Source organism: Chiloscyllium punctatum, chromosome X, assembly GCF_047496795.1.
Source record: "Chiloscyllium punctatum isolate Juve2018m chromosome X, sChiPun1.3, whole genome shotgun sequence".
Taxonomy (NCBI): Eukaryota; Metazoa; Chordata; class Chondrichthyes; order Orectolobiformes; family Hemiscylliidae; genus Chiloscyllium; species Chiloscyllium punctatum.
This window is the reverse complement of record NC_092791.1, coordinates 25,009,524-25,023,924: the sequence shown is the minus strand read 5'-3', so window position 1 is coordinate 25,023,924 and position 14,401 is coordinate 25,009,524. Positions and strand designations below refer to the sequence as shown.

The 14,401-nt window shown below is 40.9% G+C and overlaps 1 protein-coding gene across 19 annotated transcripts in view; it reads left to right on the top strand.

Annotated features, from left to right (window-relative positions):
- The window catches only part of kmt2d (lysine (K)-specific methyltransferase 2D), a 247,467-nt gene that overhangs the window by 174,018 nt on the left and 59,048 nt on the right, over nucleotides 1–14,401 (top strand). For all 19 annotated transcript variants that reach the window (XM_072566973.1, XM_072566979.1, XM_072566978.1 and 16 more), the window contains 2 exons: nucleotides 10,605–10,728; nucleotides 10,979–11,066. In XM_072566973.1, coding sequence (XP_072423074.1) covers nucleotides 10,605–10,728; nucleotides 10,979–11,066 — 212 coding nt within the window. The remainder of the gene's footprint in view (nucleotides 1–10,604; nucleotides 10,729–10,978; nucleotides 11,067–14,401) is intronic.

Here is a 14,401-nt window from a genome sequence, read left to right as displayed (position 1 = left end):
ATGTACATTCCATTAATCAGTTGCATCCAGATTTTTGTATCGCTTTTCATGAAGATTTATACTGAGAGATAAAACACAAAACGAGTTAAACTAGTGCTTTTCCCTTTCAAGTGGAGCATTCAGAAGAAAGAAAAGGTATGATGTTTAGTTTGTTTTCATAGAAGGAAAGTATTTACATGTTGATTGTAAAAGTTGTCCAATCAGCTGTAATGTTGCTCCCATGACTCTAACAATTTTTATGTTAGTTGATAGAGTGGTTAGTCCTGTATAATGGGTGTTATGGGTTCCTGCAACTAATGACTGTGGACTCCCTGCACCTACTAGCCGAGACTATCCTGCTGCATGCATACTCGGAATTCAGGAACTGGAACTGGTTAGAGTTGTGTGTGAATCTTGCACCCTACTCAGAGGCAGGGATATGAGCACAGAGCTGAAGTCATGCTCCCTGTTTTTTATATCTCTGAAATCTGAACAGTGATCAATCCAATCTCTCTCTGTTGATCATGTGTATTCTCTCCCACATGCAGACATTCTTGTCCCCTCTGAAGTCATTGTGAGTGTATGCCTGTACCAATACCTACAACAGGCTTTAAAATCTTTATTTTGTTCACTCGTGGGATGTGGTTGATTCTGTCTGGGCCAGCATTTATTACCCTTGAGACAGTGGTAATGAGCAACTTTCTTGAGCCACTGCAAATCATTTGGTGTCAGTACACCCACAGTGCTCTTAGGGAGGGAGTTCCAGGATTTTGACCCAGCAGCACTGAAGAAATGGTGATATATTTCCAAATCAGGATGGTGAGCATTTTGGATGGTAACTTGCAGGGGGTGGTTTTCCCATGTATTTGCTGCCCTGTTGTGACACTTAATGGTCATGGTTTTGAAAGGAAAACAAAATCAGAAATTACTGGAAAAAACTTAGCAGATCTGGCAGCATTTGTGCAGAGAAATCAGTTAATTTTTCAGGTCCAATGACCCTTCAGAATTTGTTTCTGATTTTTGGTATCCGCAGTTCGTTTTTTTTTTGTTGTTGTGTGGGTTTGGAAGGTGCTGTCTAAGGAGCTGTTTTGAATTTTTGCAGTTCATCTTTAGGTACAATGTTTCTGTTGAGTGTCGGTGGTGGAGAGAGTGAACCTTGTTGAATGTGGCGCAAATTAACTGGATGCTTGCGTGTTGGAACTGCACTTGTCTCAACAAGTGGGGAGAATTCCATCACTCTACTGACTTGTGCCTTTCAGATGGTGGGCAGGCTCCAGCAGTCATGACGCCACTTACCAACCCATACCTGGATATTGTCCAAGTTTTGCTTCATTTGCAGGACTGTTTCAGTACCTGAGGAGACCTGTATGGTTCTGAAGATTGTACAGTCATGAGCTAGCATCCCCAGTCCTGACCTTAAGAAGGAAGGAAGGTCATTGAAGCAGTTGAAGAAGGTTGAGCCTCAGACACTATCCTGAGGAACTCCAGCAATGCCCTGGAGCTGAGGTGACTGATCTACAAGAACTATGGCCATCTTCTTGTGTGCCAGTTATAACTCCAACCATTGAAGAACTTTTCCCTTGGCTTGTGTGCTGTGTGGTAATTACCAGGAGATCTCCATGCCTATGTTTGACCTGATACCATGAGACTTCATGGGGCCCAGGATCCATGTTTAGGACTCAGAGCACCTCCCTCCTAACTCGATACCACTGTGCCTCCATGTCTACTGCGTTGTCATGACTGTCCAGTTTCATTCTTTTTAAACTCTGTTGTGGGCTCTGCAACTGTGTGCTTTGCTTGGTAACTTCAGCAGGCAGTTACGAGTCACCCACATTTCTGTTAGCCTGGAGTCACGTGGGGGCCAGGCAAGGGTGACCACTTAAAAGACATTAATGAGCCAGATGAGTTTTTCCATCAATCAACAATGGTTTCATGGTCATCACTAGACGTTTAATTTCAGGATTTTAAAATTTCAAATTCCTAAATCCTCCAGAACCTGGGCCTCTGAATTATTAGGCTAGTAATAAAACTGAGGCTATTGCCATCCCTCAAATTATTATCTCTGCAAAATAGCATTTGTAATTGTAGACCTTTGTAGTCACTATATAGATAAGTGCGAGTTCTCTTTTCCATTGTTTTGTGCAATCATGCACACTTCAAAGGATGTCTTATTTATGTATGACATACATGAAGGCTTTCAGTTTGCAGTGTGCTAGTGCACGGAGCAAACATTGAAAGGGGTATCATGATAAATGGTATTGCTCGAGTTGAATTGCCTTCAAGTTAGCTAACTGCAAAAGGAAGATTAGAATCCAGTTGATCCACTTCGGTAGACTTCATAATTTATTACCTGTGACATGCGGGTCTAGAGTGTTCCAGACTATTATGAGTGATCACCCAGCCAGTTTGGTTTATTAATGGGAATTGGAGAATTGACCTGTCGTGGGAGGCTATGCTTTGCTCTCAATATCTTTGCAAACTACCCACCTAATGGCTTGGAGGATTCTACATTGACATGCAGCAAGGACCTTACCAGTATGCTCTGCTGGTAGGTTGAAAGATTTTGACTGACTGAGGTCCAAATATGTTCCTGCTTAGATTTGGAAATTCCTAAGACTTGACTGTTGTCAATGTGGGTACAAGCTGTTTGGATTGAGTTGTGCAGCACAGAAACCGACCCTTCGGTCCAACTTGTCCATGCAACCAGATATCCTAAATTAATCTTGTCTCATTTGCCAGCATTTGGCCCATATGACCTCTAAACCCTTCCTATTCATGTACCCATCCAGATGCCTTTTAAATGTTGTAATTGTAACCGCCTCTACCACTTCCTCTGGCAACTTATTCTTGACACACATCATCCTCTGTGTGAAAATGTTGCCCTTCAGGTCCTTTTAAATCTTTGTGTCACCTTACACCAATGTCCTCTAGGTTTTGGACTCTCCTATCCTGGGAAAAATACCTTGTCTATTTCCCCTATCCATGCCTGTCATGATTTTATAAATCTCTATAAGGTCACCCCCTCAGCTTCTGACACTCCAGGGAAAACAGCCCTAGCCTATTCAATCTCTCCCTGTAGCTCAAGCTCTCCACTCCTGTCAACATCCTTGTAAATCTTTTCTGAACCCTTTCAAGTTTCACAACATCCTTCAGGAGGGAGACTAGATTCGCATAATATACTCCAAACGTGGCCTAACCAATGTTCTGTACAGCCACAAGTGAAGTTCCAACTCCTAAACTCAATATCCTGATGAATAAAGGGAAGTATACCAAATGTTGCCTTCACTACTCTATCTACCTGTGACACCACTTTCAAGGAACTATGAACCTGTACCCCAAGGTCTCTTGTTCAGTAACACTCCCTAGGGCCTTACCATTTAAGTGTATACTTTCTGCCCTGATTTGCCTTTCCAAAATGCATCTCACATTTATCTAAATTAAACTCCACCTGTCACTCCACGGCCCAATGGCCCATCTAATGAAGGTCCCATTGTTCTCTGACGTAACTTTCTTTGCTGTCCACTACACCTCCAATTTTGGTGTCATCTCCAAGCTTACTAGCCATACTTCTATCTTGACATCCAAATCATGTACATAAATTAGAAAAAGCAGTGGACCCAGCACTGATCCTTGTGGCACATCACTGGTCACCGGCTTCCAGTCATCCTCTGTCTCTTACCTTCAAGCCAATTTTGCATCCAGATGGCTAGGTCTCCCTGATTTCCATGTGATCTAACCCTGCTAACCATGTGGAACCTTGTTGTTCGCCTTGCTGAAGCCTATGTAGGCAACGTCCACTGCTCTAATTTCTTCAGTCTTTGTCACTTTAAAAAAACTCAAGTTAGTGAGACCCTACTTTGCGCGCGCACAGCCATACTGACTATCCTAATCAGGCCTTTCCTTTCCAAATGCATGTGAATCCTGTTTCTCAGAATCTCCTCCGACAACTTGTCCACCAATGCTGTCAGATTCACCAGTCTATAGTTCCCTGACTTTTCTTTTATAATAGCACACGTCAGCCAATCCCCAGTCTTCCGGCACCTCACCTGCGGGTGGAGATGGTCCAAATATCTCAGCAAAGAGCCCAGCAATCACTTCCCTAGCTTCTCGGAGTTCTCTGGTACAACTGATCAGGTCCTGGGGATTTATCCACCTTCGTATTTTAAGACATTCAGTATCACTACCACCACTTCTAATATGGAGGATTTTCATGACATCACTATTTATTTCTCCAAGTTCTCTAGCTTTTATATCCTTCTCCACAGTAAATATTGATGTGAAATACTTATTTAGTATCTCACCCATCTGCAGTTCCATACACAGGCTGCCCTTTTGATCTTTAAGGAGCCCTATTCTCTCCCTAGTCACTCTTTTGTCCCTAATGTATTTGTGGAATCACTTTGGATTTTTCTTAACCCTATTTGCCAAAGCTATCTCCTGTGCCCTTTTTTCACTCCTGATTTCCCTTGAGTATACTACTACTGCTGTTGCATTCCTCTCGTTGACCATGCAGTATTAATAGAAATGCAATCTTTTGCTGTCTGTTTACTCTAAATTGTTTTGCAGACTATGCAAACAGAGTGCTGGGTACGCCAGTAAAATAGGGAGGATAATGTGTCAAATCTGCAGAAATTACTCCTATTAAAAAAAACAATATTTCTCATTACTCAGAACAACATGTTAAAATTGGAAAACCTAATCAAAAATGGCGATAAGGGTCTTTCATTTATCAGTCCAGAGATCATTGGCATCAGCGGTATATTTGCAATAATGGGCAAAACACTTAATTTATATAAAATAAAGATATTCTGTATTGGCGCTCCTATATTTGTATGACATGTTCTATGATTCCACTATTTTCACTTTTTTTTTTCTTTGAGACACATACAAATTCTTGGCAAAGGTTGGTTTGACGGTGTATATGGCATATTCTGGAGGCAGTATACTAGGGAATTGGACCATGCAGCATTACTAGTTTAACTATTTAAATAAGCCATTCAATGAGTTGCCATAAGAAGGCAGACTCTTGATCTACTGGCAACTAGAAATATTGATTTTAAGACATGGAAGATGACATCATTTGGATACTTTGGGCCAGACCATCATAAAAACAGTGGTATTCACTAAGTTGTCTAATGATGGTGTGTACTAGCTCCAGGCAACTTGACCCAGCATTGGAAGCTTTCCTCTGGATCTCATGTCAACCTTACCATGAATTCTTCTTGGCTGTATTCTTATGGAGTATATCTGAAGGAGGAGCAAGAACAAGCCATTCAGCCCCTCAAACCTGTTCTGCAAATCAATGGGTGATCAGATTGCTTCACATACTTGCCTGTCCTCATTAATCTTTCATTCCCTTATTTATCAAGAATCCACCCACCTCTACCAAAGGTACTCAAATTTCTGAGGGAAGAAGTAGTTCTCAACTATCCTAAACTGATGACCCCTTAATTTAAAGCAGTGCTTACTGCTCCTTTCCCCCCCTCTCCCCTCCCCTCAGTTCTAGGTCTTCCCACAAAAGGAACCATCCTTTTCATAATCACCCTGTCAAAACTCCTCATGATCTTGTATGCTTCAGTCAAGATACATTGTATTCTCCTAAACTCCAGCTACAAGTCTAGTCTGTCAAACTTTTCCTCCTAAAACAACCTGCCTCTTCCAGCTATTAGTCTAGTAAACAGTCTCTGACCTGCTTCCAATGCATTGCATTCTTTCTTACACCAGGTGACCAATATTGTCTCACCACCCTGTTTAACTGAAACCTAATGTCCATTATGTTTCCTGAGCCTGAAGGCTCACTGACGATGTTACCTAGTATGGTGGTGAAACATCTGAAAACGAACCTTGCAGCTCAGCGAGCAAACCTACATCTAGAACTTCAACCTGAGCTACAAATCATCTCAAAACTCGCAAACACCTATGGGCACAATACACTAAAACTGGCCCAAAAGTGTGAAAGGCTCACCGAAGCGTTACCTAGTATGGTGATGACACGTCAGAAAATGAACCTTCCAGCTCAGTGAGCAAACCTACATCCAAAACATAATGTCCATATTTTGGTATTCAATTCCCCTCACTGCAAATTATAACATGCTGATAGCTTTCATAATTACTTGTACCTGCAGGCTGACCATTTGAAATTCATGCACTTGGAAACCCAGGACCCTGTGCGTTCACAGAATTCTGAAATCTCACCATTTAGATAATATGCTTCTTTTTATTCTTCCTGCCAAAATGGACGTTTTCCCATTTTCCTTTATGGTACTGTATTTGCTAGATCTTTTCCCACTCACTTAGCTGCATCCCTTTGTAGTCTTGTGCTTTTCTACTTATCTTTGTCATCAGCAAATTTAGCAACCATGCCTTCCACCTCTTCATCCATCATTTATGTAAGTTGTAAGGAGTTGAGGCCCCCACACTGATCCCTGTACCATATGATTTGTTGCACCTTACCAACCAGAAAATTACTCACTGAATATCTTCTGTTAGCTTGCCAATCTTCTCTTCATGCCGACATGGTAACCCCTACACCAAGAGCCTTTTTTTCTACAATAATCTTTGACATGCTTTTGAGAAATCCAAGTATAATACATTAACCAATTTCCCCTATTTCCACAGCATTTGGTACTTTCTCAACAACTGCAATAATTTGGTTCAACATGATTTCCGTTTCACAAAACTATATTGACTATATCTGATTACCTCAAACTTGTCCAAGTGTCCTGCTATAACATCTTTAATTATGCTTTCTCACATTTTCCCTGTGCTAGATGTTAAGATAATAGGCCTATAGTTTTTGCTTTCTGTCTCCCTTTGTGAATAAAGGAGTTAAATTGCTAAGTTTTTCATCTAATGGAACCTTCCTTGAATCTAGGGAATCTTGGAAAGTGGGGACCGAGGCATCTACTAGCTCTTGGGGCCCATTTTGTAGGATCATAACAGATTTGGCCATGAAAGCAAATTTATCGACATGGATCGAATTCGATTAGGAGGACATACAGCTATGCCCGTTGGACTAAATCTAACTTTGTAGCTGTCCACAATCTCTTGAGATAAGACACACAGCATTTTTATGTCCACTGCACCTGATTGAGACAAAATGTGGGCCACAGAGAGGTGGTAATCTGCCCTGTCTCAACAGCAAAATTTATGACTTTGATTAATTGCTCCACAGACTGGCACATCCCATTTGATGACATTTCCATTAATTATAGTAACTGCAGTACACATTACAGTCATGATTTTTGAGTTGTTCGTAGAAGATATACTGGAATATGTATAATAGCAAAAGTTGACAGCATGGGTGCTATTCCAGGATAGCTTCTAACTTGTAAGCAATATCAGAATTGCTAACGGTGTTATGAGCTAGTCTCTTTTGGAAAAGATAGATGAGGGCAGAGTATATTGGTGGATAAGCACTACTGCTGTTAGGCGGTAGTGTGGGGAGAAGAAAGAAAGAAAAAAAAAGTATATTGGTGGAAGGCATTTTGCAGGAGGGGGCGTGTTCAAATTGTAAGAGTGAAGTGATCTGTTCTGGCAGACCATTAGAGGCCTAGACCAATATTTTGTGATTAGCTCGAACTGTGGTTGGTGTAAACTTTAAAGGAAAAGCTTGGGAGCAATCTGTGTTTGCAAGGGAAATCAAACCTAAGCTGAAGAGAAAGTAGAAGAGCTTTTAAAAAAAGAGACTGGTTGAAACAGCAGGATTTGAGTAAAAGAATTTAAGAGATGGAAAGGAGGTAAAATTGCAGATTCAAAGAATTAATTTTTCCATACGTGATATGACTCCAGTTTGTCCTGGTTTTAGGTCATGAAATAGATCAAGTTAGTTTAAGTGTAGGCAGGGTTTAGAAAATGTGGTAAATTTCTGATGAAGGGCTTATGCCCGAAATGGCTGTCCTGCTCCTTAGATGCTGTTTGACCAGCTGTGCTTTTCCAGTACTGCACTTTTGGACTCTGATCTCCAGCATCTGCAGTTCTCACTTTCTCCTATGTTTAGAAAACAATAACTGCAATATTACTCAATGTAAGAAAAACCAAGGAAAGATATTCTTGACTGGAAAATAGCAAATTATAATATGATGAATATGTAAATTTATCCGTGATCAAGTGGAAGGGAAAAAAACCTGGATTACCAGTGAGGATTTTTTGAAGTGAGTATTTGGAAAAGCACACACTAAGAACATGAATGTAGAATGCTGCAGGTGCTGTACATTTGAAATAAAAAGAAATACTGGAAATATCAGGTCAGAGTGTCTGTAGAGACGAATGCTTCAGATTGGTGGTAAGAAAACAAGGGACGCTTCTGATTCCGTTAGCATTTCGTCCAAAAGTCAATTTTATCACATGATTTTACTAAGCACATGGGGGGTGGGGGAGAAAGAGTTAACTTGGGCCAGTCAGCATAAATTTCTAAAAGGCAACTTAGCCTTGACAGAAATAAAAATAAAAAATGTTGAAAAAGCTCAAGTCTGGGAGCATCTGTAGAGAAACAGTTAACATTTCAGGCTGGATGTTCTTTCCGCAAATGCTACCAGGCTAGTTTAGTTTTTCCAGGACAATTCTTATTTCCCATCCCCAGCATCCACAATACTTTTTATAGTATTCTATGAATACATCTAAGGATAAAGACAGTTTGTGGTTTCGTGGCATTCAAAAAAACATGCTCGTGTTGCTCCTTCACTCGCGCACGTGCTCTCTCTCTCTTTCTCTTCTCCCCACTCCCCCGCCCCCCCCCGGCGCGGGCTCGCTGTCACCCTCCCGACCTCGCCCCTCATTGTGTCTCGCCGTCGCTCGCGCGCGCCCTCAACCCCCACGACCGACACGCCCTTGCCCCCGCGCACAGATTTAGGCTTCCCGTATGAAGAGTATAAAGAAGCAAGATGAGAGAGTGCAGTATAAGTTTACTGGCTTGATTTTAAGTTTCTTACATGAAAAGCAGCACTCGTGATCTTGTCAGTTTAATTGGTGAACTGCAAGGCTAATTTTGGATCAGTTGTAATATGATTTTACATTAAGGCAGGATGGTATTTCTTCTGCAATCGCTTTCCACTTTTGTCTAATAGTTTTATTTGTTGCTGTGAGTCAGAGCGAAATATCGTCTCCAATCATACATCTGCTTACAAACGCAAAGTAGATCTCATACAACTTAGACTATTTTGACAGACACTAGCCAACCTACAGTCCATTAAGGGAACATCTGGTGGTTGAGATGAACGTCAAAAGGTCCTACAAAGAGTAAGGAATCCTCTGATACCTTAGCAGCATTCCTCCCTTAATCAGCACCACTTAAAGCAGAATAACAATTTATTTGTGTTGATTGGTGCAAAATAGTTCTGTCATTTCTCATAGACATTCTTAGTTTATTTTACTTGAAAATGTTTGGGAGGTTTGAGAGACTTGACAAAGCACAGTGTAAATACAAGTTATTTTGCCAGAAAGAACATCATTGGGCTGGTTAAATGCCATTTTCTCCGGTTTATAGTTGCTTTCTGTTTATTTCTCAATTTTCAAATTATGCACGTGCAAGGCTATTATTTGTAGCAAAAACAAATTACTGGGGACACTCAGCTGGTCTGGCAGCATCTGTGGGAAGAAAGCAGATAACATTTAAGGTCCAGTGATATTCAATGTTCAACTCCCTGGCGTGGCAGCACCTTTTGACAGATTGATGCTATATCCCAGCTGGTATTCTGGCCCTTTTGCAGGGGCTACCCTTATCCTAAATCACTTGCACTGTGGTAACATTTGGAGAGTGGATGAGTGCAATGAGGAAGATGGATTGTTCGTCTGATCGGGCCGCCTTTATTTTTTTACATATCCTCATGTGAATTGAGTTCCAAGCCCTCAGGCAAAATTATATTTGGTGATGGGAGGGAAGTTACAGTTTTTTAAAAATTTGGCTTCATGTTTAAATTAATTGAAGTTGTGCAAGCCTTCGTGTTTTATGGAATTAAGAGGTAGCCTGCAGCATCACCTATCTACAATATTATAACAGCATTTTCACATGATTGTTCAGAATGTCATTTCCTCAGAACTTATCGAGGTAAGCTATGCTCCTATGAGATGTGAAGGATGAACATTTTTTAATGGTGAACTGACCAGGGAGGTAATATGTCTTGATCTTGACCACTATTTTCCCCTCTCTGCCTCTGTGCTTTGGCTGGTTTCCTTTTTAAAGGACTCATTTTGCATGTAAAACTATTTTGACTACTAAAATTGGTTGATTTCTGTCAGAATTAATATCCAGAGTGAGAATTCTGTTGTTGAGCCTTTTTTTAAAAGGGTCTATTATCTTAAAAGGCTTTTCAACCATAAAAAAACAAATATACCAATTTCAAATCTGCTTTTCACCTGAGTAAGTTGAAACTCCAGGCCAGAGTTCAACAATATTATACTTTCACGGTACTTTGATTCTCCCCTCCATCCCCAGCCCTCTCCTCTTGTGGTAGGTATTCCTTTTGAGATTCTGCAAATTGTGCAAAACACCAAGTTTCACAACACAACATCTACAATTTTGTACCTGTTTTTAAGGGTTGTTTCTCATTTAAAATGCTCAGTTTTGTAATCAAGAGTTCTAAAATGCAGCATTTTGAACAGTTTTACCAGATTCTTTTTCTTTGTAGATTTGGATAAATTTGCAGCTGATGATATCATGGACCCTATTGCCAAGGCAAAAATGGTGGCTTTGAAGGGAATTAAAAAAGTCATGGCACAAGGAAACATCACTGTAGCACCAGGCATGAATAGGTAGATTTTACTGTCATTTGTTTTTATTGATTTCATGCAGAATGATTTGTATTTGTCAAAAAAAACCTTTGGTAGAAGTAATAAGGACAAATGAAAATATCCACGACCCAAAATGGGAGTTGAGTTGGTGAAAATCAGGTTTAAACTTGAAAACATTTTGCATTTTTAATTTTAAAATTTACAATTATAGCAAATGAAAAGTTGCTTGATAGATGTTCATGATTAATGTTTTTTTAAAATGAATTTTTAGGCAGCAGGTTTCATTGTTGGCACAGAGGTTGGCTGGGGCTCCAGGAACAAACGAGACACAGACAAAATTGACAACTGGAAACAGTCAGGTACTTTAAACTCTTTAAAACTGAAGTAAGGTGATAGCTCACGTGTTTACAAAGAATAAGTATTCTGGAATGTTATTTCTGGAGCAGCACTGACCTCTGAGCCTTGGAACTGTTTAGAAGGGCTTGAGGGTCTTATTCTTATGCTTTTGGTAAGTTCTACTGACCGAGACCATTCCTTTCATTGGCAGTTCCATCCCACCCAGAGTATAGCAGTTCAGCCTGCCCCAACCCATCTGTCATCAGTTCACAAAACATCTTCAAATTACTCAAGTTCTTCCAACAACAGATGTTTAAGCTGCTGTTTCTCTTTCATATATTTTCTAACTATATGCCACATGCAGTTTGAAGAGCCACAACTAACAGCTCATGATAAAACATTGTTGAGGAAGGACCTTTGACAGTGACAATTCAGGATGAAGGTGAACAAAGGGAAGAAAATAAAGCACGGGGTTTGGAAGAGGTGGGCAATGGTACAAGCGAGAGCAACAGTAGCAGGTGAGAAAAGAGGCAGGTTTAGAGGGCAAAAGACTGCACAGACTGACAAAAGGGTGGGAGAGAGGCAAGCTGTGGTTTGGGGAATGGAAGACTGGAATGATACATCAGACTGAAAAATATTTTGCTGCAGAGCTTCCAGGGGATTCATTCAGCTAGTGGAGTGTTTCCAGCAGCAGCAGCTTCTTGTAGGATATGCAAGAGTTCTTAATGGTATTGTCTCCCCTCCTGAACTTCTGTCATCATTGAAAAGCATTTTTCCAACCTACACAACTGTATTCTTTGTGGGCTGCTTGGAATGGTTAATGCCCTGACTGAATTAAAATGTCTTGCCTTGCCAAGATCTGGTTTAGTGTGTGTGTGTGTGTGTGTAGTTTACCAAGTGGCCCTGGTCAATTTTCAACATCCATTTTTCTGCATCGGTGCTCCAACTTTCCGTTTCCTCAGTAAGTGCTCCCACAACCAGTTCTGTTCCAGCGTACATACCTCCAGACCTCCCCATGCCAGCCTACTGGACTGGTTCTGTTTCCCAATTCAGGTCTTTGCTTGCTCTCCTAAACTACCTACTCCATTGTCCACTGTTTTCCTCACCCAGCTTCATAGTGGCTTCACAGAAGGAGGCCTTTTAGTCTGTTGTGTGTGTGTCATCTCCCTTCCTGAACTTTCCCATTCTTCAGACTCTCCCTTTTTGACTGCAATCACCATTGTCATTCCTTGAATTGTCTCATGCTCCAGGACACTCACACTTCCATTCAGAATCACATCGATTCCAAGACTTCATTCTCTTGACCTTTAAGTCCTTATTTCTTTGAAGGCTCATTCATTGTTATGCTTGCTATTAGACCACAGTTCACCTGTTCCCTTTCATTATCCATTCTCAGTATCTATATTCCTTCATACTGCAGTGCATGTCTGTCTACCCCCTTGCCTGCCCCTCTCCTCTGCATTCTCTCTCAACAACCCGTCATGCAGTACCTCTCCCACAACGTCTCTTCATCCCCAGTCCAATCTTCAAGTGTTACTTCGCATATTCCAACGTCCCCTGACCCTTTTTCTATTTAAAAGGGAAAAACGTGGTTTTAATGGATGTCGAATATGTCAATTTAAAACAAATTCAGGACTTTGACAAGACATTATTGATAGAACAGTCAAAAAGCAGCATAACATTTTTTTAAAATCAGTATAGTCAGTCACAGAGAGAAAGGGAAGGAAGGTGAAGGTAGTGCTAAGCAAAGAGAATGAAAGAACTGCATAGAGCAAATCCTTGATATACTACAGCAAGGTTTTATTGATTTTATTTCTGCGTAACAAGAAAATTTGCTGATTCAGTTTGTGGATGTACCTACTAGAGAAAGTGCAAAACTTGACCTACTCTTGAGAAATAAGGCAGGGCGGGTGACTGAGGTGTCAGTTGGGGGAGCACTTTGGGGCCAGCGACCATAATTCTATTAGTTTTAAAATCGTGATGGAAAAGGATAGAACAGATCTAAAAGTTGAAGTTCTAAATTGGAGAAAGGGCAATTTTGACGGTATTAGGCAAGAACTTCCAAAGACTGATTGATTGGGGGTAGATGTTCGCAGGTAAAGGGACGGCTGGAAAATGTGAAGCCTTCAGCAATGAGATAACGTGAGTGCAGAGACAGTATCATCCTGACAGGATGAAAGGAAAGGGTGATAGATTTAGAGAATGCTGGATGACTGAGGAAATTTAGGGTTTGGTTAAGAAAAAGAAAGAAGCATACATCAGGTATAGACAGGATAGATCAAATGAATCCTTAGAGTATAAAGGTAGTAGGAGTATACTTAAGAGGGAAATCAGGAAGGGAAAAAGGGGACATGAGATAGCTTTGGCAAGTAGAGTTAAGGAGAATCCAAAGGGTTTTTTACAAATACATTAAGGACAAAGGGTAACTAGGGAGAGAATAGGGCCCGTCAAAGATCAGCACGGTGGCCTTTCCGTGGAGATGCTAAACAAGTATTTTGTATCAGTATTTACTGTGGAAAAGGATATGGCAGATATAGACTGTAGGGAAATAGATGATGACATCTTGAAAAATGTCCATATTACAGAGGAAGAAGTGCTGAATGTCTTGAAACGCATCAAAGTGGATAAATCCCCAGGACCTGATCAGGTGTATCCTAGAGCTCTGTGGGAAGCTAGGGAAGAGATTGCTGGGCCTCTTGCTGAGATATTTGTATCATCGATAGTCACAAGGTGATGTACCGGAAGACTGGAGGTTGACTAACGTGGTGCCAATATTTAAGAAAGGTGGTGAGGACAAGCCAGGGAACTATAGACCAGTGAGCCTGGGCAAGTTGTTGGAGGGAATCCGGAGTGACAGGATGTATGTGTATTTGGAAAGGCAAGGACTGATTAGGGATAGTCAACATGGCTTTGTGCGTGGGAAATCATGTGTCACGAATTTGAGTTTTTTGAAGAAGTAACAAAGAGGATTGATGAGGACAGAGCGGTAGATGTGATCTGTATGGACTTCAGTAAGGCATTCGACAAGGTTCCTCATGGGAGACTGGTTAGCAAGGTTTGATCTCATGGAATGTAGGGAGAACTAGCCATGTGGATACAGTGGAGAATTGTTTTTCAGATTGGAGGCCTACGACCAGTGGAGTGCCACAAGGATCGGTGCTGGGTCCACCACTATTTGTCATTTTTATAAATGATTTGGTTGTGAGCATAAGAGGTGTAGCTAGTAACTTTGCAGATGACGCCAAAATTGGAGGTGTAGTGGACAGCGAAGAAGGTTTCCTCAGATTACAATGAGATCTTGACAAGATGGGCCAATGGGCTGAGAAGTGGCAGGTGGATTTTAAATTCAGATAAATGA